Source organism: Gallinula chloropus (genome assembly GCF_964237585.1).
Source record: "Gallinula chloropus genome assembly, chromosome: 15".
In the NCBI taxonomy this organism is placed as follows: domain Eukaryota; kingdom Metazoa; phylum Chordata; class Aves; order Gruiformes; family Rallidae; genus Gallinula; species Gallinula chloropus.
The window spans coordinates 5,694,885-5,721,010 of NC_140100.1; the positions used below are offsets into that span (position 1 = coordinate 5,694,885).

The 26,126-nt window shown below is 51.1% G+C and overlaps 2 protein-coding genes across 2 annotated transcripts; both read left to right on the top strand.

Annotated features, from left to right (window-relative positions):
• Nucleotides 1–4,523: 4,523 nt before the first annotated feature.
• FLCN (folliculin) lies at nt 4,524–15,262 on the top strand (the record flags this gene model as incomplete). The annotated part of the gene is made up of 11 exons (XM_084271182.1): nt 4,524–4,772; nt 5,571–5,717; nt 6,389–6,610; nt 7,088–7,248; nt 7,907–7,998; nt 8,758–8,948; nt 10,232–10,345; nt 10,715–10,838; nt 11,190–11,321; nt 12,928–13,033; nt 13,816–15,262. 11 exons carry the CDS (start codon nt 4,524–4,526, stop codon nt 14,015–14,017), a joined length of 1,740 nt encoding a protein of 579 aa, XP_084127308.1. The 3' UTR covers nt 14,018–15,262.
• A 1,564-nt stretch (nt 15,263–16,826) lies between these two features.
• PLD6 (phospholipase D family member 6) lies at nt 16,827–18,018 on the top strand (the record flags this gene model as incomplete). The annotated part of the gene is made up of 2 exons (XM_084270932.1): nt 16,827–17,235; nt 17,780–18,018. 2 exons carry the CDS (start codon nt 16,827–16,829, stop codon nt 18,016–18,018), a joined length of 648 nt encoding a protein of 215 aa, XP_084127058.1.
• Between the last annotated feature and the right edge of the window lie 8,108 nt (nt 18,019–26,126).

Here is a 26,126-nt window from a genome sequence, read left to right on the forward strand (position 1 = left end):
CAATTGGCACGAAGGTATTCAACAGGTTGATTCTTTTCTGTGGTGGTGGAAATAAGTGAAGGCCACACTACAGGTCTTTGTTCCCAAAGAAAATAATTCTATATGGAACACAGAATTCTATACAGTTCTCAAAATCCTGCATTTTATGTGGAGATAACATGCTGGAATGCTGTCTGGTTTTTAATTCACTATTTTAAACATAAAAACTTTGTTGTTGGATTAAGTGCTTCTCCCCTTAAATCAACAGTCTCTTTAATTTTCTGTAGCTCATGTATCTGAGGATTCTCACTGTTAAAACACCTTTGGAAACAGTTCTTGTCAGTGCAGATCTACTATTGGCCATCAATAAACCTGCCATCAAGGCAGAATGTGGGAAGCTCAGCATCCAGTGCTTCCTATTTTAAACACCTGACTAAGAGCTGCTTTGCTGCTGCTAACCTACCAGCTTCTTTTCAGGAGCCTAAGTGGGAGCTAAGCGTTTCTGCCTCGTGCCGTGTGAAGCTCATACGTCTTGAGGTCACCCATGGTTGAGAACACTCCATCTGTGCTTCTGCCACAGAACTGCTGGGGTTTCCACTTAAAATTGGTGTCTGGATTCCAGCAGAGCCTCTGTGCCAGCAGTATGCTCTCTAGCAGGAGACGTGTCCCCAGGTTGTTCTCTAGGCAGTGAGCGATGTTTTTAAAAGCATAAAGTAGCAGTTTAGTGTTGGATACAGCACAGGTCCATAGTGTTAGTAGCTCACCACAGAATACTTGTGCTTCCTATCACAGACACTTCCATGTTTGGAGGCGACTTTTACACCTGATCTTAAAGCAAAATTTTGTGGGTGTTTTTTTTTTTCTTTTTCCATAACTTGCCTTACCAGTCTTGTAATTAAAGTTATTTATGATTTTTGAAGTATCTTCCCTAGTTAATCCTGCAGTGATTTCAATACTGAACGTGCTTATACAATTTTCTGGTACTGTAGAAGTATTAAATTAGTAGATGAGTAATGCTGTGGGCTCAAGCACAACGCTGGGTTGTCAAAGTGTTTACAACCATGTGTGGTAGTCATAGAAAAGCTCTGCAAATGACTAACTCCAAACTGCCACCTATAAAAAACATGCGGATGGCTCGCCTTTTGTTGCCAAGGGCTCACTTCACGGGGAAGAATGTATGCAGGAAGCTTTGCTGAAGGTGGAGGAGAACCAGAAACCATCCACTTGGCAGCTGAGCTTTTGCACCACTGGATCCTGTTAGTGAGCGTGGACTTATGGCTTTGTAGCTGCAGAATTGCAAGCAAACTAATAATACATGCATTGGCAAATAGCAGATACATTTTCTTTTCTTTCTTGCCTAAAGTAGATAAAATAAATCCATACTACGCGTCAAAAGGATGGTAGAAGTAGCTGCATACTAGTTTTGAATGATAGATTACACTATTTTTCTTAATCTGGTTTCTAAGAAGGCAAATGCTTTTAAAGAACTGCTGGAGCTCCTTTTCTGATGTGTGTAGTTGTGCTGTTGAACTCCCAATGCTGCTGCAAGTTCAGAGTCAGGTCCCACCTGTAGAGTCAGTAGCGATAAAGCATTCACTGAAAGTGCTTTGGGGAAGGGCTTTTAAGTAATAGTTTGACAAACACATAGGGTCTGGCATCTGTGTGTCTTGAGATACTGTTGAAATGAAGTCAGATTTTTTAATGAAGTTCCTCCTTCAAGTCTTGGAACTAATTGCATGGGCTGTGGTCAGCTGAGACGCTTTGAGGGCACTTGAGCTTTCTGGTTTTAATTTGTATCTATTGCTGGGAAGGACTTCAGCTCAAATGAAAGAACACTGCGTGCTGTGCTCCTCCAGACTGAGGTTCTGGGAGGTCCTGGGGCTGGTTCTTCCTGCTGGGCATGGCCACAAGATGTGCTCGGAAAATAGTGAGAGCATGCTGGAAGATATCAACTCGTATTTTCATGCATTTTAAGTGAAAATGCAGCTCTGAAGGTAGCATTAGGCTTGCAACTACACTTCTTAGCCACAGGAGGGGTCTCTAGTTCAGTTCTGCTTAGCAGGTAGTAAAATGTTTCTAAAAAATGGTTAGAAGCTGCTTGTGTACAACCACCCCTCTCTCTTCATGCCACTGAGGAGCCCGTTAGTGACCTCTGCCAATGCGCCTGTAGCGCTGCCACTGCACCCCGTGCTTTTGCATAACCCCATCTGCCTCCTCTGCAACTTCTCTGTTCTACAGTACAACCGTGACCTGTTGTATGTGTTGTCATAGGTGACCTGTATAACCTAGGAACTGTTCTCTGCATGGCCACACTGGCTGAGGAGGCAAGTCCTGAGAAGTTGTTTAAATGTACTATTGGAAAATAAAGATAACAAACGAGCCATTCTCAGTTTGTCTTAAATGAGATAGTAGGGTTGGTTCTATTTGGCTTTTCCTTAGTGGTGTTATTTGGGGGGGGGGTGTGTCTTTTGTCCTGGTTGCCATTCAGGACACCTGATTCTGGCTGACTGGCTGGAGGATGCTGGTTGTCTGCTGTGTTGGGCAGTGCCCTCTGCTCGGGAGTTGTTCAAGCTCTGCTGGTGGCTTCTGGGAACAACCTGGACTCTCCCAAGTAGCAATAGTAGGGTTTTGTGCAAAGAATGTGTCTTCCTTGGGGTGTGCTCCTCCAGGTCCTTGCCTGAGCTGGGCTGCAGGGTTAGGTGGATCAAACACTTCTCTTCCTCTCTGATCGTTGTGTTACGGTAACCATCACTCTCCCTGTCTGAGTGCCGTTTGCCTTGGAGGTGGAACTGTTAGTGGCTGCTTGGAGCAGAGGTGTTACGTTGTAGTGTTACCGGTTGTAGCTGCTCTTCCATGGGGCTGAAGTACGAGCTGTGCTCAGCGGGTGAGCTGTGCTGCGGCTGTGGAAGCCGCACTGACCTCTGACCAGGTGGGTACCGAGAGTATCGGGGAGTCAGCCCTGAAGGAGGGGAGCAGGGGAGCCCGGTACTTGAAGCCTGAGCTGATTCATAGCTCGCAGGGTTTGTCTTTCCGTCCTGCTGTCCTGGACTACGATTAATCTCGCTCCCCTGACGTGAAACTGGGGGCGTTTAATGGCGAGGGGTGCCCAGAACGGGCTCGGCTCCCGTGCCTGCCCCTTCCCTTCAGCGTTCTAACCCCGCGCTGGAGCCGCGTTACAGGGCGCATGAGAGGGGCGGCACCCACGGAAACCTCCCCCGCCCCGCCGCCCTGCGCGGTTTAAGGAGCTGGAGCTGTTGTCTTTACCGGTGAGCGGGGCACCGCTCTGTGGGGGGAGGCGGGGAGCGGCCCTGCAGGAGCCGAGGGCGAGGCCCCGGCCGCCGCCACGGGGCTGTGACCGACCGCCCGAGGCGGGCGCGGGGACCCCGCTTCCCCCGTGTCCCCGTCAGGAGGCCGCCGCTCACGTGACCCGCCGTGCGGACCGCACCACCTCGCGGGGAATGGGGGGGCGGCGCGGCCGCACCCCGGCGTCTGCGGGGACGCGGGCGGCGGCTGGTTCCTCCTGGGCACTCGGAGAATCGAGCAGCATTGTCTGGTCTCTGGTGCCTGACAGCGGGGCAGGGGATAGCGAGGAAAGCGAGATCGGCGTCTTCTGATCTTCTCAACTTCCCCCCTCTCGTGGTGAGGTAATGGCTCTGCCCAGCCCCTGCGGACAGGGCGGCCGTGGGCCGAGTCACTGCCGCACGGCGGGGGGATCCTCGGCGGAGCGGCGGGAAGGACCGGCTCGGTACCGCGGGGCGAACGGCCTCCTCTCTCTCTCTCTCTCCCGCCTTCTTCTCCTTCTCCTCGCCGCTCCGAGACGGCGGCGGCGGGCGGGCAGCCGGGTCGCTGTCTGCCTCTCTTCCCCCCTAGCCGCCGGTAGGGATGGTACAGGCCGGTGGGTCAGGCTGTGTCAGGCGCCCGCTGACACGGGACGGGACGGGACGGGGGAGCCTGGAGCCGCGGTGAGCGGGGGCCGGGTCGCGGTGTCTGGGCACGGGGAGCCTGTGCTGGGCCAGTCTCGGAGCGGGAAGGCCGGGGGCCGGAAGGGTAGGCCGGCCCGGGTCCGGCTGAGCCTGAGGCGTTCGGGTCCGGGGGCGCTGAGCAGGGCCGGGCCCGGCCCGTTACGGCCTGAGGCCTCCGGGAGGCAGCGCCGGGCCCGGCGCGGCCCGAGGAGCCGGGGCACGGAGGTCTGCTTTGTCGCACCCCAGCCTGTCGCCATTAGACCGGAGGTATCTGGGCTCCAGCGGTCCGGTCGTGCCCCATTCCACCCCCGCGGGACCTGACGTGTCCTGGCTCGGGGTCAGGGACCCGGGCACGGAGGGATCGGCCTGCTCTAGTCCCGTCCGGGCACCGAGGGTTGGTTCGTGGCCAGGTGGAGTTGTGCTGGTCCCCTAGGGCCGAGCTTAAGGCCAGCTGCTCCTAGGGGGAAGCAGAGCAGGGCTTGCACCAGTCAGGCCCGAGAAATGCCTTAACATCTGTTTGCTGACATTGTGTGTTTCCCTCCTTGTCTGCAGGAGGCCTGACGAATGTGCTGAGCCCTCACCATGAACGCTATTGTTGCTCTCTGCCATTTTTGTGAGCTCCACGGCCCTCGCACCCTCTTTTGCACTGAGGTTCTGCATTCGCCGCTCCCCCAAGGCGCAAGCAGCGGGGACATCTCTGGGCAGAATGAGCAGGCAGAAGAGGAAGAAGGTGGCATTCAGATGAGCAGTCGGATCCGCTCGCACAGCCCAGCAGAAGGTGCCAGTGCTGACTCCAGCAGCCCAGGGCCAAAGAAGTCAGACATGTGTGAGGCAAGTGAAGATCTGCACGCAGACATCAGTGGCTTAACTAAAGGGCTCTTGGGTTCTCAAGTGCAAACTACATTGTTCAAGAGAAGGGAAAAACGGGTGAGGGGAAGTGAGCAGCGTTTGTTTTGTATGTGGCTGCTAGTACCAGAAGATCTCTTAAGTCCTGATAAACTGTAACGATCTATGACAAGGTGCTGAAGGAACTGCTATTGAGTACGTTGACCTTGGAAAGGTGGTGATATGTGATTCTCTTGTGACTGAGAAACGCTTAGCTCATCCTTGGGGAGCATTCGCTTTATTAGGTTAGGTCTGGTCATTTATAAATAGCAATTTTAAGAACAATATTGATTAGGAAATAGAAAATAAAAGGCAAAATCAATTAAGACAATGGAAAAAATGTATGTTCCTAGTTGTTGTGATACTTGCCTACTGTTAGGAGTTGTTCTGAGGTATTTTTTGTGTGCTGTCTGTTAGGTTATGGTCAGTTTTGTTTGGCTTTGTTGGTTTCACAGCTGCTGTTAACTGATTTTTTACCACTTGTAGAGCCAGCACCAATTTCACAGTCAAATAAATAGTGGAAAATGAGCATAAGAGCAGGGGAGGTGTATCACACAGAGTCCTCTGAGGAGCTGGGTTTAAATCCTGACCCTGACTCACATTCCTTGTCTTATAAGTATTTGTGTTCTTATCTGTACGTGTAGCATTTCCCTACAATGAATTTGAAGGGAACCTGCAGAGCCCTTTGGAAACCTTAGAGAACTGCATGCTCATTTATGGCTGGATTTGCTTTTCTGTCTTCAGGGTTGCCGCTCTCTTGCAGGAGGACATCCTGGATATGTCAGCCACGACAAAGAAACGTCAATCAAGTATGTCAGTCACCAGCACCCCAACCACCCCCAGCTGTTCAGCATCGTGCGCCAGGCCTGCGTTCGCAGTCTGAGCTGCGAGGTAACTGTCTCCTTGGAGTACAGGGAGAAAACCCATTTGTGGCCTTAGGTATTGTTTTGAGTCCAAGATTGTGATTTGCTGATCCTGGCTGCTCTGTGCAGCCTGAAGAAGAAGAAGGGAAGTGGGAAGATAGACACACATCCTGCTCCTTCCAGGACTGGTGGGAATTTTTAAGGTTGATCTGTGATAACCTTGAGGGTTCCTTCCAGTCACATTGTGAGACCAGAAGCCTCCCTTTCTTGTTTTTGCTCCTACATGTTTATTTGTTTCATATGTAAGATAAATGTGGGATTTTTTTTTTTAAAAAGTTGGCATCTGTTGTTTAGTGTCAGGAAATATTTGATCTGGGTAAACCATTAACTTTCAGTATCTCATAGACATGAAGGGAGAACCTTAATGAGCATGTGTGTGTCAGGATCAGCAAAATCCCTTGTGGATTCTCAAATGTGTCATATTTGAATAGATCAGAATTCTTAACATACACTTAAGTTGAAGGTTTCATAGTGTTTGTTGGATACCTCTGGACATATCTCTGACCCTGGGTTTAGGACATGCCTAAAAAAAGGCGTGTTTTATTCACTGTTAGAGAGCAGGACACTTTGTTCAGTTTATTACTGTTGCAGCAGTGCAGTGTGCTTAGCTGCTTTGATGTATGTGTCCCTCCTCTTCAGGTCTGCCCAGGACGTGAAGGCCCTATTTTTTTTGGAGATGAACAGCATGGTTTTGTGTTCAGCCACACCTTCTTTATCAAAGACAGCCTGGCCCGAGGTTTCCAGCGCTGGTACAGCATCATCACTATCATGATGGACCGGATTTACCTCATCAACTCCTGGCCTTTCTTGTTGGGAAAAATCAGAGGCATCATTGATGAGCTTCAGGGCAAAGCACTTAAGGTAGGTCAGTGCTGAGAGCCCATTTGACTTAAGATTATGACAGTTGATTTATAGCTGAGTCAAAAAGCTGATCCAGCTCATTGTGGCAGAGTGGTCATTAAGGTTGACACGAGGGACAAGAGGATGGTGTGTATGTATGTGAGGATGCAGGAGGGAAGGAACGGGGTGTCTCTTCCTTTAAGCCAGTTGTAACACTTGTCAGAAACTGAACTGCTAGGCAGACAGGGGCTCTGTTAGGAATTTAAGTAACAAAAGTTGTGAAGGACAGTGGTTTTGGAGCACAAATGTTAATGATAATTTCAGTCAATCTCAGCATAAGATCTCCCTTTCCTCTCTTTTTCCATAACTTAGTGTTCTAGATGACTGTGTGTGACGCTCCCTTTTCACTCTGCATTTTCCTTGGGGTTTTTTGGCTCAGCTTCACGTAAGCCTTTTCTCTTCATCAGCCTCTTACTCTGCCCTTCCTCTGTGGTGTAGGTGTTCGAAGCGGAGCAGTACGGGTGCCCTCAGCGCGCCCAGCGGATGAACACGGCCTTCACCCCCTTCCTGCACCAGCGCAACGGCAACGCAGCCCGCTCCCTAACGTCCCTGACCAACGACGACAACCTCTGGGCGTGTTTGCATACATCCTTTGCTTGGTAATGCCACTTGTCTCTAGCTTCTACAAGTCCTCCAGGAGGAGAATATTGCCATATTCTGAAAGGCTGCAAATGTGGTTTGAGTGTTTGGGTATTTAGCTTCTTGATGTAGTAAGTTGGACTTTGCTAAGTAGTCTCTCAGTTGGAAGGAGCCAGGCACAGAAAGACAGCAGCTCCTGATGCCTTTAGGACAAAAAAGTGGCCTGTTGCTGTGAAGTCAACTTACTGATGTGGCTGATAATGAAGGCCATGTCTCTAGATGGAAAGGCCTTGAAGTATAGAAGCAAGTATGGAAGAAAGCAAGAAAAGATACTCCTACCCCCAGCTTGTTGTGCCTTCACACCACAGTAGCATGTCTGTGGGAGTCCAGTTGCTCCAGCGCCTGACAGGCTGGTCAGGCTTCCCTGGAAAGGTGCCACAGAGAGGGTTGCAACACTGGCATGTGACTTGGGTGGGGGATAAGTGTGTTGCACAGAGTAATTGCAAAATGGTCAGCCTTTCAGTGACTCTGAGGGGCAGCAGTTGTAAGATGTGTTGATAGTAACTGCGCTGAGGGAAGCACAGAGATGTTCAGCTCACTACAGCAAGTTTATTTCTTCTTTGCAACCAGCAAGCAGGCTTCAGTGAACACTGCTTCTGTTCCTTTCAATGTCTCCAGGCTTTTGAAAGCTTGTGGCAGCCGACTGACAGAGAAGCTGCTGGAGGGAGCCCCAACAGAAGACACTCTTGTTCAGATGGAAAAACTTGCAGGTGAGATCAGAGTTTCCAGAGCCAGGCGGCCTTCAGAGAAGACTTTGGATGGTGAAGCACCAAGTCTTTTTGTCAGCACCGTAGTGCAGCCATCTCTCATCAAGTTTACCTTGGTGGTAGCCTGTGTGGTAGCTGATGTGCTCTCCTGTATGGAGATGGCTGTGACAGGGATGTGACATCAAGGCCCTTGGCCTCGTAGGCGCTCTGCATGCACATGTGGGGTTTGTGAACTGTGTGGGAGCGTTGCATCATCATGATAATTGTTCTCACTGGCTGGGTTGGCCCTTCCAATGAATTGCTACAGCCAGAAGAATTTTCAGTCACAGCATATGGGTTTCATGCTCTTTTTTCTACAAAATTTCTGAAGTGGAAGGATCATAATTTTTTTTTTCTTGCACTGAATTAGTTTTATTAATCCATTTAGGCTAGAATCCACAAAATTTGCCTCAAAGCCTTGGCTGTAACCTTTAAAAAAAGAATAGAGAACATAATAGCTGGTCAAAAGATGTGACTTTGTGTCCCAGAGAAGATGAAAATTCCTTCCTGACCCTGCAGTGGTTATTGTGTATCCGAATGACATTCTCTTAACACCTCAGGTGTGTCTGTGACTCTGGTACTTTCAGTCAGTGTGTTCAGAACTCACTCTTCCCACATACAGCCCAAATCAGCTGCCCACAGTGTGTGCAGCCACTTCCAAGGCAGTTCCCATGCCCAGACAGCAGTGCTTTTTCTGACTGCTCTACCATTTTTTTTTGCTAGACCTGAAGGAAGAGTCGGAGGGCTGGGATGGCTCTGAGGAAGAGGAGAAGCCTTCTTCCCAGCCAGATGTTGTGGAAGGGCAGGAGCTATCTAAATGCTCACCTGAAACATCCCTGATGCCAGACTGCAACAGCTGGAATGTAGCTCACAGAAGGTTGTCGATCTTCCGCTCCCTCAGGCACATGAGACAGGTAGGAGAGGAGCACAGTTACTCTGAGGCTGGATTCACAAGCTAATAACTTCTTTTCTCCTGATATGTTTTTTTTTTAAAGATATATTTATTTCCTGCAGTCTGTACTTCTTTCCTGGTGCCTGTGCAGCTGGTAGCACAGTGTTAACTCCACCTCTGGGGACCTCTGAGATCACGTGGGCCTCTGGTGATCATCAGTCATGTGGGACAGGATCATATGATTTCTCATAAATTCTGCGCTTTTCTTCTTCCCAAGAGCAGTGACAGTAATTTGATGCAGAGGTCACGCAGCATCTTCAAAGCCAAGCTTTATTTGCTTAAAACAAAAGTGTTTCAGAGGGGGGGGGGGGAATCAAACAAATGGTTCTGGACAGATGGAGCTTTTATCCAGTGCTGCTGGTTACCTGGCTGAAGGGGAGGGTTCAGTGCACTTGACCTGCAGCCTCTTTCATACCAGCTGCTTTTCTTGGACACTCCTGACAAATAACCTGCTTTGTGTCTAACTTCCTTTTGTTCTACAGTCTCCTAATTTAGAATGCTTGAAGCTGCACTGCACTGCAAGCCTTCAGAGGCTTGTCCAGGAATAGTGTTTCACTTTTCATGCCTGAATTGCTGTTGGGAACATAACCCAGAGCAGAGAAATGCCTGAAAGTTGTTATTGTGTTATAGAAGTTGTTCAGTCCAATTCCAGATGGGCCTGTGTCCATCTTACAACTGCTCATTTGGCCAACGAGTGGGCTGGCTGATGCTTTGTAGCCAGAGCACTGAAGAATTTGGAGCAACTTAGAAATGAAACTTGTTCATGTGCTCCATACTGAATCAGATCATTGATGAGGTGTGTTGGCAAAGTGGTACTTTGCTGCTGTTTGTTCTTGAAACCATAGATGAGGCGAATATTGTTTTGTATGACAGTCGATGCCTTTAGCACGTGTCAGATCACAGAATCACAGGGTGCTTTGGGTGCGACAGGACCTCAAAGCCCATCTAGTTCCACCCCCTGCCATGGACAGGGACACCTTCACTAGCCCAGGGTGCCCAAAGCACCATCCAACCTGGCCTTGAACCCTGCCAGGGGTGGGGCTTCCACATGCTCTCTGGGCACCCTGTGCCAGGGCCCGTTGGTGCTGTGGTTTAGAGCTGTTGCTCTCTGCAGGAGACCCACTAAATTTTCATGTTTGTTTCTGCTCTAACCACTTCTTTATTTGATGGTTGTGTTTGACAGAGCAAACTGGTTATGAAAATGAATGAAATGACCAAAGCATAACGGTTTGGGGTTTCTTTCAGGTCCTTGGAGCGTCAGCATTCCGCATGCTGGCTTGGCATGTTCTGATGGGGAACCAGGTCATCTGGAAAGCCCGAGATTCGGACCTTGTCCAGTCTGCTTTTGACGTGCTACGGGTAGAAACTTTTTCCTGTGTTTCCTGGCTGTGTATTTTTCCATGTATTTCTTTAGTAGTCCAGCTTTCAGAATGACCTGTCTCTGACACGTCAGCTTGTAGAAGATGTGTTCTGCATGGTTTTGAAAAAACGGGGGGGCCCCCAAATACCCACCAAGGAAAAAACACACCCCCTTCATTCAGGTATCTTGGCTGTCCTCAGCAGCTGCATAGCCTCTCAAGCAGAGGAAGATGCTTCTGATCCCCGAAAGCAGGAGCATCTGCATGAGCAGTGCTCTGAGTCTTGGCTGACCCCGGGAGTCAGGGAGAAAATTGTATTTCACTGGTTTATCTCCAGTGTTTCTCTTGACATGTTTCCTTCCTTCTTTAGACCATGTTGCCTGTCGGTTGTGTGCGGATCATCCCCTACAGTGACCAGTACGAGGAGGCGTATCGGTGCAACTTCCTAGGGCTTAGCCCACATGTCCAAATCCCATCCCACATACTGTCATCTGGTAAGAACCTGGTGCAGAACCATCTCTTTTCCCTGTCATGTTAAAGGACACAAGATTTTATTTTTTAACTTTTTTTTTTTAATAACTACCAGCAGATGATCAGTGCTGCATGAACTGAACACCCTACTACAGCAGTTTGTCTTCCCCATACCCCTGCTTGATCTGGGCACCTGCTTTAAGCACTGATCTTGCTATAGCTGGCAGTCCTGCTTGCTACTGAGGATAAAAGTTAATGCTGGGCCAAATATTATAAGCTGAGAGAGCTGTGCCTTCTTGGAGCAGAGTATGGAGCTGTATTTTTTTAATCTGGGCTAGTACAGTTAACGTTCTTCTGGGGTCTTGTTGCTCTAGAGTTTGCAGTCCTTGTGGAAGTTCGCGCTGCTACTCGGTCCAGCCTCTACCCAACGCTGTTTGATGATGATCAGTCCCTCAACAAGTACGAGTTTGTTGTCACCAGCGGCAGCCCTGTCGCTGCAGATCGAGGTGGGTGATTTGAAAGGAGAAAGAACTTGTATCACTGAGGTTAAAAGAGCATCTTGATCTTCATCTGGCTTTTAAGTGTACTGACTCTTAAGGCAGCCTGCCTGAGTAGAAAGGCAGGGCAATATTCAACAGGGGTGCTGCTATTTCAGGTGAGATTTCCCACAGTCAATGATTAATTCCAGAGGGTTGGCTTTACCTGATCAGCATTCTGCTTGTTAGTTTTCAGAAAGGAGAAACGAAATTCTGTGCATGAGTACAGTATTACAGGGAAATTCTTCTGTAACCCACAACGAACGTTTTCTACCCTGGAATGCTTGTGTGTGTATTTTGAGTAAGTCTGGCTTACAAGGACCATGACATTACTCATCCCCCATGTTCCACTTGCTAAACAAGTATGACTGATACAGAAACCCCCAGACTTTTTTTTCTGCCTCCCTCTTGTTCAAGGGCTTGAACACTGGCACCTACATGTGATTTGAGTCAGGTCCATCAGCCTTGTGTTTTCTAGGAAGTCTTAATTTAGATTAATTTGCCTCACTGAATGTCTCAGAAGACTTGACAGATTGCTAATCCTTCCTCCTCCATCCCCTGAAGGTACAGGTGCAATACAAAGCAGAGACTTACTCTCTTTAGTATTTTTCCTGTGCTCCAGCAGCTGTTGTAGGTCCCACATGTACAGTCACAGTAGCCTGCTTTCCATCCTACCAGTGGCAGGTCCAGAATCTGCACAAAAATAGCCACTCAAAGGTCTTTTCTCTGCCACAGCATCAAACTTAATGAGGCCACAGGCGGCTGGGAAAATAGCTTCCTAGGGAATTCCAAAAGGTGGTCTGGGAAGGGAATGTCTTGGGTTGGTTGTCCAATTGTTTTTTTAACTAAGTATTCTGCAGCTGCCCCTAACAAGAGGAATGTTAAATCAAGAGTAAGTGGAGACTTCAAAATTGAGAGTTTATATGTTTATATAGGTATGTGTGTTGAACAAAGCATGAAAATTATTTATAACTTTTAATTTTTAATGAGCTTTTGATATTGGACTAGAAATGAAATTTAAACCACTTTGGTTTGGAACTGGGTCTGAAGAAAAGAAAGGTCCCTGAACCTGTGTGCACATCCCAGGATCCTTCACCAAATTCCATGTTGCTACTTGGATCAGATGTTTTCCCAGTGGGGTGATTGGTAGCTCCTTCTCTGTGGGAGTGAAATCAAGGCAGGCCACTGGGTGTATAGCTTGCCACCCTGCAGAGTAAGTCGGTTTCCTCCTAACTGGGGGAAGGTTGTTCTCTGCAAGCTAATCGAGCCAAGTTCTATGTTGGGGTTGGCTGTGCTGTTACTAATGGTGTAGCTTTCTACATACAGAGAGCACTGCAGTAGTGCACCAGACCGAAGAGCTGGTGAACAGTACCTTAAAGGCCAGTGCTCTGCAGCACAGCAAGAGGTGGAAGAAATGCATAGTCGTGTCTGTAATCCCAGCAGCTGTTCAGGCCCAGGTCATGGAAGTAACAGACTGGTACTTGCTAACAATTCCTAGCAAAGGTATAAGTGGGTAACCTAGAGCTTGTGTGTCCTCTTTCTTTTCACCCTCTTCCCCCTCTTCCTGATTCTGCAGTTGGCCCTACAATCCTGAACAAGATCGAAGCTGCCCTGACCAACCAGAACCTTTCTGTAGATGTTGTGGATCAGTGCCTTGTTTGCCTGAAGGAGGAGTGGATGAAGTAAGTATGACTACATTGCTTCCAGAGAAGCAGCTTCAGCACTAATCCTGGAACGGTTACAGCAGAGTACAGGACAGACTGGTAGTCAGGTAACTTTAGCTTTAGTCTTGAGAGTGATTGGCTTCATTGTTGGGAGCTACGAATACCAGAGCTGTTCTACTCTAGCCCTAACTCCCTTTTTGGCTTACAGCAGTTCTTAACCTTTATGCTTCAGCTCACATTGTCTGTGGATTACCTACATGACAATACTTGTCTGCCTTACGTACATTACGAGGCCTCGGTATGCAAACACACAGGTACCTGTCAGTGTGCACTATATTCCAGTGCAGGTAACATGCCAAACAGATGTCATGACTGCGCCTTGGGGCAACTACATCTCAAAGGTGCAACCAGTTACAAAGGAAGACCAGACAGTCATGTGAAATCATTCATGGAACGCTGTGATTTTGTGAATTTACCTGAAGGCCAGGCAGGCACTGGATGTGTCTGCCAGGGAGACTCCCAGTTGTCACAATTAATTGTTTTACTTTCCGCTAGAATGAATAAACAAACCAGATTTATGCATATTACCACTGAAAATGAATAATCCCTTTAAGTAATACCCCCTTTTCTTGTGCTCTTCTTTGTTCCAAGCACGAGAATAGTTTCCATGGGATATTGCTTGAAGCTTTTATTAACATTTAGTTGCAGTAGGTAATGAGAGAGGCTACACTTACTGCTTGCTCCCCATTCAATGTGTGTGATTTCAGTGTTGTAGTGACAGGAGTTTCTTGTTTTGGCAGTAAAGTGAAGGTCCTCTTTAAATTCACTAAAGTGGACAGCAGACCCAAGGAAGATACCCAAAAACTGCTGAGCATTCTGGGAGCTGCAGAGGAGGACAACGTCAAGCTCCTCAAGTTCTGGATGACTGGCCTGAGCAAGACGTACAAGTCCCACCTGATGTCAACGGTTCGCAGCCCAACATCCTCAGAGTCCCGCAACTAAAGGGTGCCCAACCTCACTTGCTGCCTTCAAGATAATGATGTGGAACCGCTGAGCCCGCAGCATGTGCGTTAGGCGGATGGTGAGACTCCACCGCTGTTCTTCTGGTCCTCAAGCTAACTTGAAGAGTGACTTGAGTCTTTTCTAATTGCTGGGAGACTGGACTAATAAGTGCTGATAAATAGTGCTGCTGTCTGTCCTGAAACTCAGCTCTACATCTAGACCTCCACACTCAAGCCTAAAAATACAGCAACACTCAGTGTGAAGTAATTAAAATCCTGTCCTACCCTCATTAAGCGTTACGGTGCGGTGCCAGACCTCAGTTTTAGATTACATTGGCGAGACTTGGATGCCTGTGACAACCCTGAGGACTCCTGGGAGTGGATACAGTTAATCTCTCTGAATCCCACAGAAATCCCCTAAATTCCTGGGAGAACCAGAACCAAAAATAAGTGACACGTCACAGGGTATGGATCACGTGTAAATGATTTCAAACCACTTCATGCTCGGATTTAAGGAGAGACTATTTTCTGCTGTAGCATAAGTCGGGATATCCTGTTGGGAGTCCTGTCACTCCACTTTATTTATTTATATCTTAACTTGAGACAGTTTCAGCATTTGCTTTGTAAATCTTGTCTGGGAGGGAGAATTGTAACAGAAGCAGCTGAGAATGCAGCCTGCTCGCCTCTCTCCAGGGTAAACTACTCGCCTTGTTTTGCCGGTGGTTGCAAAACTTCCAGGTATTGAAGATAACCTCACAAGGGTGAGGTTGCTCATGTTCTTCTGTCTTCAGAAAGAGTTTTCTAACTTCCTGATTAAGTTAAGCAGAAAAGATCTAACTCGTAGGTGCTCCCTTCTTATATCACTCTATAGTAGCCATTTTGAATGCTTAATAGTTCATGGAAACAGTGGTGCATTTTTTAATTACCTAAACAGATATTCCTTATCTGTATTGTAAGGAATTGCTGTTTCTGTTGTGAAGTCTTTTGTTTGTTTGTTTGGGGGTTGTTTTTCTGGATCATTGTTGGGAAAACTTGACATTACCGCCGACATTTTTAACAATCCAGAGGCAGGTTTTACCCAGGTGACCTTCTACACTCATTCAAATGAGATTCAAGCTCAGAGGGGATGTTCCAACTTGTCACGAGTTCTGTTCTTATGTATAAAATATGCAGGTTGATTTTTGTCTGGAACATCTGTAAAATGGAGACAGGCATTAAATCTCATTAAGAGCTATTTTTATAAAAAGGCAAAGCCCAGTTTTGTGCTGATTCGCTCTGTGTGTGTCCTTTCCCCTTAACTTTGTGTGGATTATCAGCTCCTTCTACATACAGAGCAAGACGTGCTCAGGTATATTATTAAAACTGCTTGACTGGACATAAAACAGCTGCAGGATATCCAAACAGCAAACAGATGCTTAAAAAGAGAGGCATTATTCTGTCACTTCAAAAACTAACTGCTTATTTAATTGCAGGGGTTGCAGAAGGGCTTGTGTTTGCCCGTGGTCAGGAAGGAAACAGACCACAAAAGAGGTGATCAAGCTCCATCCACAGGAAAGGGAGCTTTGCATGGTGTATGTGTCTTGCTTCCTCTGTGCGAGGTGCTACTCATGAGGGAGGAACAAAGCCAGCTGGTAGTGGGATACAAGGGCCAGAAGTAATTAGAAAAATGTGCACTAGTGAGTCAGAGTCACTGGGACTGGCTGGGTGCTCACTCTCCTCACTGCCTTCTCAGTGATGCAGTACTGTTTTCTACTTGAAAGCTGTTCTGCTCCAGTTCAGAGCTGAGTGTAACACAACCACTCAGACATCATTTGGCTGTTAGACCTTCTCGACTGCCAAGCTGGTTTTCTCTTTTAAAGAGCAGCTTTCCTGAGTGATCCCATGTTAAAACCTCTTCTGTGTACCCCATGGTTAGCAAAGGTTCTGAGCACAGGTGTGGTTTCTTTGGAAAGGGCACAGAGGTGATCACCAAGTCAGGTGTGATGCTGCTGCATCCTTGTGCTTGTTGATAACACATAGATGGGTCTCCATCCTCACCAGAAGCAGGGACATCCAGACTGGATAACGTATCATTTCTGAGCTAGGGCAAGGAAATCACTAACTTAACCTGTATAAAGTAACCACAGCAAAGAAGGGGAAGAGTCCCCGAAGTCTGTGAACCTGGGGCTCTGGCTTAACACAAAGCCTGCTGTGCTTGCCTGCCTGCCGTTCGCAGGATTCCCGAGCCGTGGCCGGGGCAAGTTCCCACAGTTCGGGCCGCGGCTGCTGGCGTTGCCGGCAGCGACAGCCGGAATGCCCGCGTTCCTCTGGGCACGACTTGATGACCGAAACATCACGGCTGCGGCCATCTTTCACCGCCCTCCACCCCTCTGAACGATGCGCCTTAAAGACAGGCTGATCAAAGCCGGGCGTCTCTTTATTCCAGCCTGATTTCCTCTCCTGCGTGGCTGAGCGGGAGGGAGCCCGAGAGACCGGCTGCTTGGGCTGCGGTTACCGCCGCCCCCTGACCCCCGGCTGGGCAGGCGGCCGTTTGAGGGGAGCGGTGGGGCTGCCGCTCCGTGAGGCGTGGACCGTTTTCAGACGGGGATCGCCCAGGGGACTGGAGCGGCTATTCGCCAGAGCCCGCCCCCCCGCCCCTCCCCAGAGCAGCCACCGCGGGCCGAGAAGGCGGCCGGGTCGGGGCTCCGGGAGGCAGCTGCGGCCCGGGGCCGACGGGACGCTCCTCGGAGACGCTTTCCCGCCCTGACCGCGGTCGCCTGCTCGGCGCCACCGCGCATGCGCCGGGAGGGAGCGGGAGAAGCGGCGGGGGCATGTGGGCAGTGGGCGCGCAGCGGCGGGCGGGCCTGGCGCTTGCGGCGGCGGCCTTGGCCCTGGCGCTGGCGGCATGGCGGCGGCGGCCCCGGCCCGTGCGGGAGGTGCTCTTCTTCCCCTCGGCGCCCAGCTGCACCGAGGAGCTGCTGGCCGAGGCGGCTGGGCTCGGGACGGCGGCCCGACCCTGCAGCTGCCCGTTGCCGCGGGGGGACTGCTCCTTCAGCCGCCTCCTGCGGCGCCTCCTGTCCGCCCGCCGCTCGCTGGAGCTCTGCCTCTTCGCCTTCTCCAGCCCGCAGCTGGGACGCGCCGTCCAGCTGCTCCACCGCCGCGGCGTCCGCGTCCGTGTCGTCACCGACGCGCAGTACATGGGGCTCCAGGGCTCCCAGATCGGCCTCCTCCGGCACGCGGGTGCGGCGGCCGCCTCTGGGGCGGGGGCCGTGCGGGGTGAGGGCTGTGCGGGGCAGGGGACTGTGCGGGGCGGGGGCCGTGCAGGGCATAGGGCTGTGCGGGGTGAGGGCTGTGCGGGGCAGGGGGCTGTGCGGGGCGGGGGCTGTGCGGGGCGGGGGCTGTGCGGGGCATGGGGCTGTGCAGGGCGGGGGCTGTGTGGCTGTGCGGGGCAGGGGCTGTGCGGGGCATGGGGCTGTGCGGGGCATGGGGCTGTGCGGGGCAGGGGCTGTGCGGGGCATGGGGCTGTGCGGGGCGGGGGCTGTGCGGGGCAGGGGGCTGTGCGGGGCAGGGGGCTGTGCGGGGCGGGGGCTGTGCGGGGCATGGGGCTTTGCGGGGCATGGGGCTGTGTGGGTGTGCGGGGCATGGGGCTGTGCGGGGCAGGGGCTGTGCGGGGCATGGGGCTGTGCGGGGCGGGGGCTGTGCGGGGCGGGGGCTGTGCGGGGCATGGGGCCGGCCGCAGCCGGGGCCGTGGGTCACGGCTGAAGAGCTGGTTGTGCCTTCGCAGGGATCCAGGTGCGCCACGACCAGGAGAACGGTTACATGCACCACAAGTTCGCTATCGTGGACCAGAGGATGCTCATCACCGGCTCCCTCAACTGGACCGCCGAGGCTATCCAGAACAACCGGGAGAACGTGCTGGTCATGGAAGACGCTGAGTATGTGAAGCCTTTTCTGGATGAGTTTGAAAGGATTTGGGAAGAGTACAATCCCATCCACTACAGATTTTTTCCCAAAAAGAATTAAGCGCTCGAAGTGCCTCTCAGGGCTTGCAGAGTGCTGTTAGTAACAGCTCCTGTTCATTGACTTGGTTAATTAGTACGTATAGCCAGCATCCTATGGTCTGGCTGGGTGTAATTTAAGTAAGTTCCTCTGGAGAAGCACAGTGCTGTCCACCCTGAGGTGTCACAGGTCCTTTACTGTGGGTTGTTCCCCTGCTAGAGAGAATAACCCAGCTGTTGGGTAAGTAGCTGGGATAGAAGTGACTCCTTGAGCATAATTAACACTACAGGCTGGCTTTTGCCATGCCCTGGTGTGGCTGAGGTGTTCTCATACCGTGGTGAGCAGGTGTTTCAGTGGTGAAAGGGGCATCTTCCAATTTGTGATACTCCAGAATGGAGTTGTAGCCCAGTGGCAACTCTAAAGAAGAGTTGAGAGGCTACAGTGAAGCTGGGGAGATAAAGTACCTTGGTTACTTTTTTTTGTTGGCATTAACTGTTGAAAATTTGTAAGGGGAAAGTTTTAGGAAATACTTGACATAAGAAGTAGGTTTTGATGGTTTGCACGTTTCCCATGGTTTAAGATGAGCAGAGTTCAATGTGAAGGCACGAGAACAAATACAGTGACAGCAAGTGTTGGGAACTCCGGGAAAAACAAGAGAAACTGTTCTTTGGGATCAGTTGGTCTTGAGGGAAGAGATGGCTGGAGTTGGGTCACCCACTCCAGAGTAGAGCAGTGGGAGGAAGCCCCAGTTCATTGGTGTGGGGACATCCCATCCCGCTCTGGTTCAGTGACCGGCCGCCCATGTGGGCAGCAGCAGCGTGGGGGACACGCAGCGAGCTCCAGAGAATAAGAAAGCAGGGAGAGCTCTGTCCCCATGGTTCAGGGTGGCACAGTGGTGGGTGTAAACTCAGGAAGTTTGAAACTCTGAATAGCCTCTGCATGCAAATTCCTTTATCATTTTGTAGCACTTTTATTCACTCTAAATGTCTTAACATTTTGTTACCAGCTTTGCTTGCCAGGGCAGTGCTGTGATCAGCACTGCTAAATAAACAGTTTGCACAGAAAAGCTCAGCGTTGTCTTCTCGTTTCTGCACTCTGGACCTTGTGGGTGGGTTGTTCCACAAATCCAAAGCATTAAAAATCCCTGTAGCTCCCCAGGTGTTATTTGGGATACACGGAGTAACATCAACAGGTGGGAGCTCTGTTCTGTTCAGTTTGGGGAAGTTGGTGTGGGACTGAGGGGAAAAAGTTGCCACCTGTGGTGCAGCAACTAGGCAAGAAGGTCATTCTCCAGTAAATCCCACTCAGCAGCATTAGATTTACACTACCCTGAGTGTGCTACTGCCATTAAAATGCTACCTGTTGCATCTTTGTTGTGAAGTGTGACTAAAGGCAAACAGTTCACTCGTTTCCAGGCTCTGGCCTCTTCCTCCCCCCTTGAAAGAAACCTCTCACTGCACAGCCTGCCAAGGGTGGTGCAAAAATAGTTTATTACGATATAATTAATGCAAAGTTAGGTAATTATATTTACAAAATAAAAATGATCAGCTACATCCATGGGAACCTAGCATGTCACACAAGATTTCCTAAGGAATAAACACTGTGAGAAAAAGTGGTGTTTCTGTTACAGTGAGCGGCTGAGGGGGAACGGTGGCTCTTAAAAACAGCACTGAAATAAACTGGAGTGGAAGGGAGAAGGGAAGGAGAGAGGAACTTGTGAGCACGGAGAAACCAAGAAACAGGAGCCTCCAACACCCATTTCCCTTCGCACAGGGAAAATACCCCATCTGAGACGTTATTTCCCGACCAGCCTGTGGAAAAAGAGGCTGTTCTGCCTTGTGGATGGGCAGGGCTCGGGGCCACCCGGGCTTCCTCCTCTCTCCACGACCCCACTGAACTTGGTGACAGCCCTGGGTTCGAGGGATTTGCAGGGATTCCCAATAGCTGTGAGGCTGCAGCATCCTGGTGCTGCCCAGGTACCACCAGCCCTGCTCTGCTGCTGCTCTGCTGCTCAGCCACGTCGCAGGTTGGAAGTGAAGGGCTGGCGGCCGTGTGGCATCGTCACAGAAACTGGGGAGATTCTCTTCTCATTACTCACGATTCCTTCAGGTTGTTTCTGGAGTACAAGTGGTGCAGCGTGGGGGGTGTGTGTGGGGGTTTAATCCAGAACAAGTCCCCTTTGGTGACAGGTCAGTCGTCGGTTACAGCTGCACTGGGAGCGAAGACAAGCTGCCTGTTCTCACTAGGGTGGCGGAGGGAGGCTGGCCCTGAGTGCCACCGTGGCCAGCGCCACTTCAGACACCACCCACAGACCCGCTGAGCTTCCTCCTCTCTCCCCAACAACTTCATCCTTTCAAATAAACGATTCTGGAACATCTCAAGGCAGCCAGAACTCCAGGTCCCAGGAGGGTGGACAAAGGCTCCACACTGTGTCTGTGTTCTACTTACCACAGCCTTCAGCAGTCTCCAGTTCCCAACAGAGTGAGTGGTCTTCTCAGCCCTGCACACGGGCAGCGTGGGAGGAAAGCACAGAGGAGCTCATGGTACTTGCAGGCGTTATTTAGGAGCTCACAGCCCGCTGGCTTGGCTCAGGTGGTACCAACTCGTCTGGCTCATCAGGTTTCTGCTGGGGAATCCCACGTCCTCTGTTTCTCCAGCCATCCCGAGCTGAGCCTGGGCGAACCCCAGCGTTGTTCCCAGCCTGGCGCTCCTGCACGTCGGCTCCTCTCACAGGGAATGCTTTGCACCCAAGTGCAACTTGGTAGTAGCTACAAACAGTTAGGGACTGTCCTGACAGCTCATGGCCACGCTGCTGCAGGACGTGTGTCTGTACAGCGGGGTCTGTCGGTCCCTTGGAAAGTCCGTGAGCATCTTGGACGCGCTGCGGCAGCGCGTTGTGGCGTCACGCCGCTGCCTCCCGCAGCTGTGTGCGCTGTGGCACCGAGGAGGTGCTGCTGCTCCGTGTCACGCCAGGCGCACGGTACATACACACTGACTGAGCCCACCAAAACAACCCATCCCAACCCACCCCCAAGTTCATCGTGCAGGAAGGGTACGGCTCTCAGACAGACTGTACGCAGTCTTTGGACAGGTAACATCAAACCTAAGGGTGTAGGTCAGCAGAAAAGGCTTGAAAAGGTGTTGGTACCAGTCATCAAACCCAACCAAAGAGTTTGGCAGGGCAGCCGGGGTGGGGTGGGCACGTTATGCTTGGTGCTCCTCTCCCAGCCCTGGGTGGGATGGCTGCGTTAGACCAGGATTTAAAAACCAAAACTGCAAGTTAGTGACACAAGAGGCCCCTCTGCTCAGCTCCAGGTAACAAATATTTACATTGCACTACCAATACTATACAGGTTTTAAATTATGTTTTTAAAAGAGGAGAGTAACAAAGCTTGGGGGGTTCCCCCTCCCCTTAAAAAGAAAACAACTCCAGCAGAAAGGGAAGTAGAGGGAGCACGCGTGTGCTGGGGTGTCCCACCAAACCCACTGCTGCAGCCGAACCACAGGGAGACACCAAGGCCTAGTGGAAGTTCAACCGTGTGCCGGGCTGGTGCCGCAGAGACCCAGGTTACCGGTACAGGTCGTGCAGTCCTGTCCTCTGTCAGAGGGGAGGGAAGAAAAGAAGGTGCTTCCCTGGGTTGCCAGCAGGCACATGGTTCTGGTTTTTGAAGCAAAAAGTGACACAATTTGCTGGGGTTTCTTTTTAATATGGGGGGGAAGAAAAGGTGCTATTGAAAGAGGGATTCAGTCTGAGTCCAGGGAGATGGTGGAAACAACAGGAAAACTTTACACAGGGAAAAAAAAATACTTGGAGCCAATTAGAAGGTGCCTGTGCCTGCCCCCTTGGTGCACCTGACTTGTCCTACACCTCACATTCCGGTACTGTCCATAGCGTACAGCTGCGCACGATGCAACAGCTGGCATGGCATGGGTTATGCCATGGATATACAGAGCCCTGGAGCAGGGTGCATGAGGGGCCTCACCCCAGTGTGCACAGCCTCCAGCACCCGGAGCACAGCCAGAGCTGTGCCACGCTGCCACACTGGGCAGATGGACTTTGGGAGCCTCCAATGCAAGCGGGGAGCTTGCCCTCTCACTCACCCCACCTCCTCATACCTCCCCTGCCCCCCCCCCCCCACTTTCTAGTTTAAACATCTACAGATCTATTGCAAAAGACGAAACCTGGAGCAGGAAGAAGCAACAGGGTAGCAAAGGCCCACTGTGATCCAGAAAAAGCTTTCCAGATGTCTGGGGGCTTTTTTTTCCCCCTTCCTTTTTGCTTTAATGCATGGCTCTCTGCAGAAGTGGTTCTGTGTTTGGCTGTTTATCGGTGCTGCACTGACAGGTAACATACCACCTCTTGTGTGATGCTGAGATAGTTGCCAGACTGCAGGCAGAGCAGAGCCCAGAGCCTGGAGCACAGCCTGCAGCAGTAGTTCCGAACAGCTGTCTCATGCTGCTGCACCTTCCCTCCTCCTCCTCCCCTCCTCCTCCTCTCCTTTTCCTTGTGACCTCCGTAGCTCTGAGCTATGGCCCTATGAACTCACAAGCAGCATTCCCACCTGACAGGCTGTCCCAAAGGCTGGAGCCCACCCTGACGATGCTGAGGCCCTGGCTCAGCCCCTGATGCACCTTCTGAGCAGCCTCAGCTTTCACTCTCCCCAGGGGAAGACCTCTGCACCTAAAAGCTACAGCATGAGACCACCACGGTCACAAAGGCCCTTCACTTAGCAGTAAATGCTTCAGCCCCAAGTTCAGCAGGACAGTGGCCAGTTGTGCCCGTCCCTCCACACCCCGTGTTCCCTGGGGCTGTCCCACCAGCGAACACGCTGCCTTCCAGCTGTGCCTGTAAGTTGGCACCAGTTCTTCCCAGCAAACCTGGTTTGGTTTTATCATCTGCTACGTGAGGGTCTGCAGGAGCTGGGCAATGTGTATGGAATGGATGTTCCCTGACAGCAAACCTCTGAGCCTGGGTCTCAGCCTGCCCACACAAACCTCAGTGCAAATCCTCTCTCAGACATTCCAGCTCATTAAGGGTGGGTGTGATGCAGGGACTGATGTCTCTGCACAATATGGCAAACACAAACTAGAGGAAGAGAAGAGGAAGAGAGAAGAGAAATCCCAACTTTGTTCCTGCTGATGCCAAATCTGCTGGCACTGGAGAGATGCAAAACATTACGTGTGTTAAGAATTCACACGAGCAGCCCAGAAGTCACGTATGATCCCTTGCGTGGCCTATGGACACATGTACAGGGAAGGAAGAGCTGTACAAGTGTTCCTGGGTGACATTTCCCCCTGCCAACCACCGGTGCATTTTTATATGCCTACAAGCAAGAACATCTCCTTCCTCCACCCCCTCTCCACAGGGCAATTGAGGGCCCAAGCAGCCACAGAAAGTGCATCTCCAGGCCCCCTCCCCATCCTCAGCACCCGCCTGCCTCACACAGCTCCCTGTGCCCTGTTTCACTGCACCTTCTTCTGCCTTCCTGCACTATCCACCACCCAAGCGCTGCCACCTTTGCCAACACACTGCAGAGCCTCTCTGCCCACCCACCCTCACCCCTTTTTTTAAAAACTGTGTGTCTCTGCATGTGCCCAGTCCAAGGTTTGGGATGACTGCACATCATCACGCCGCACGTGCCCTCTCCTTACCCAGCTGTGCTCTACATGAGGAAATAAAGCTCCAAACAGGAGCCCCAACAAAGAAACCAAGTGCTCTTATTCACCCCGAGTCCCAGACAGGACACTAAGCTGCCAGAGAGGACTTCTTGGTATGAGCCAGCACAGAGCAGACTATAGCCCTCCATGGGGCACCTCAAGATGCTCAGTGGCATGTTCCTATACCAGGAAGGGTCCAGCTTGTGTCCTCTGCATCACCACCATGCCAAGGCAAATAGCAAAGTACATAACTTGAAGTCTTCATGCTTAAATCAAGCGTCCCAAGCCAGACAAAGTATGCAAAGATACAGCAGGATTTGCTGTAGGAAAGGTCAGATGGAGACCAGCACATGTTCTGCTCGGTTGGGTAGAAGGACAAAGTCCCACCAAGTGTTTGGAGAAGAGGAGGAGGAGGAGACCATCACCCTGGAGCCAGAAATGTCTTGTAAGGAAAGAGCATTGACACAGAGAAGAGCAACATGCCACCCTGATTCTGCATCCCAAGGCTTCTGCCAGATCACAGGACATGAAGCTGCTGGAGAGCAGAGCTCACCATGCATGAACCTAGAGCAGCTAGGGATGAAATCTAAAAGTTATCCCTGCTGAGATGACTTTGGATGGGACCAAGCCAGGCACCTGGGCCAGGTGACAATGTCCTGCCATGGTCAGAAAGGCACATACAATAAACAGCCACCTTCCCACCCAGGTAATAGCCCACATTTAGATGAACCTGGGCCCCAGCACCAGCATCTCTGCTGGTCCTGCATTCTACTCTGCTTGGCTGGTGTCTGTGTCCCTGCTTTAACTCAAAGATTGCCTTTAGCTCCTTGTAAGTGCCACCAAAGTGTCATGTTCCCCGCTGCTGTGAGCATGGGGACCCAAACACACACCCTTCACCCAACTGTGAGGTTATGCAAGACACCTCTCACTTCAGTCAAGGACAAGATGCCTCCAGGGAGAGAGAGAGAGAAACCATGTGCACAACTAGTGACAAAGGGCCCTCTTCTTCCAGAAGCAGATTTCTAAGCACAGCACGAAGTGCACTTGGATAAGGATGAATCTGGGAAGGGCTACAAGCAGGGAGAGCTGCATCTGGATCTCCTCAGCTGGAAGGGAAGCAGGACCCCATGCCATACATAAGCTATAAAAAGCCACTGCTAAGCATCACTGACATACATGGGTTTATCAACAACAGTCTGCTTTAGATCGCCATTAACTGGCTCAGCACGGTCAGACCAGTTATTTCCACAGCCCCAGGACAGCACTGAGGTGCCCGTTTCCACTTTGGGGCTCCCCAGTTTGGAGTCCCATCATACCGGTGAGAAGCTGATGTTGAGCAGCTTCGGGTGCACAGGCCATGGTCCTCCACAGTGGGATGGCAGGAGGACTAAGGTGGCTGCTGACTGATGGCTGAGAGCAAACACAATCCAAGTAGCAGGACTGAGACTTCTGGGAGTGGCTGATGGCTGATCAGAGAGGTGATCCAGGTGGGTCATGGCTGGGAAGGCTCCTGGGTCCTCCAGTGTTCAGATGATGGAAAGCACTGTGATAAATTCAGGTTAGGGTGAGCAGCTGCACATCCAAAATATCTCAGCAAGCACGTGCCTGTTGACAAGGGAAAAGCCTTTGTATCCAGTGGTTGGGCATCTTTCCTACCCTGCTCCTATCTCCAGGCTTTCCATGTACACCCAGGCACACATCAGAGAGCAACGCAGCAGGACAGCTTCCCTCCGTGTGCTCTGCCTGCTGCACAGCGCTGGCATCCTGGCTCGGCACAAGTGGGGCTCCTGGGAGGTGTCAAGCTGAGTGCTGGGCCATGGCAAGGCCACATGAGTTGGACAAGAGCCTGATTCTCACCGTGGTTAGATGAGGCCATCTCCTGCTGAGGGGCTGGTGGCTCAAACAGACTGCTCCAGGTGGAAGAATGAGGCCAAGCTCTCTGGCAGTGGTGGTGGTCCAGCCTGGCAGGATCAGAGATGGCTGTCACCAGCTCCAGGGCTGCAGCGAGTTTGCTCTGAGGGCTGTGCTGGTGCCACCTAACAGACCCAAACTCAAGCCATGACAGCACACCGAGCTGCCTGCTTCAACCACTCCTTAAACACCTGAAAGACAAGAGGCAGCTTTGCTCCCCATGAAGGCCAAGGAGCATTGTTAACAGCCCAGCCTGATGTGATGTGCATCACCTGGCCCCTCAGCAGGGCTGGGGAGTCAACACGTCAGAGCTCTGCTTCCCAACCAGGGTGAGGGGTGAGCAAAGACCCGGGGTCTGTACAAGTGGCATCTTGAAATTTAGCCCAGGAGTGAAGCCACCACACCTGGGCAGCCCTGCTGCAGTCTCTGCTCGGCTGGCTGCGTGCTGCACTGGTGCTGCCAGCACCCTCAACTCGCTTTTTCACCCTTTACCAGCCTCGTGGTGCTGCCGTGTGTGCTTTAAATACAAAAGCTGTTAGGACTGAGAAGGGCTGAAGCACATA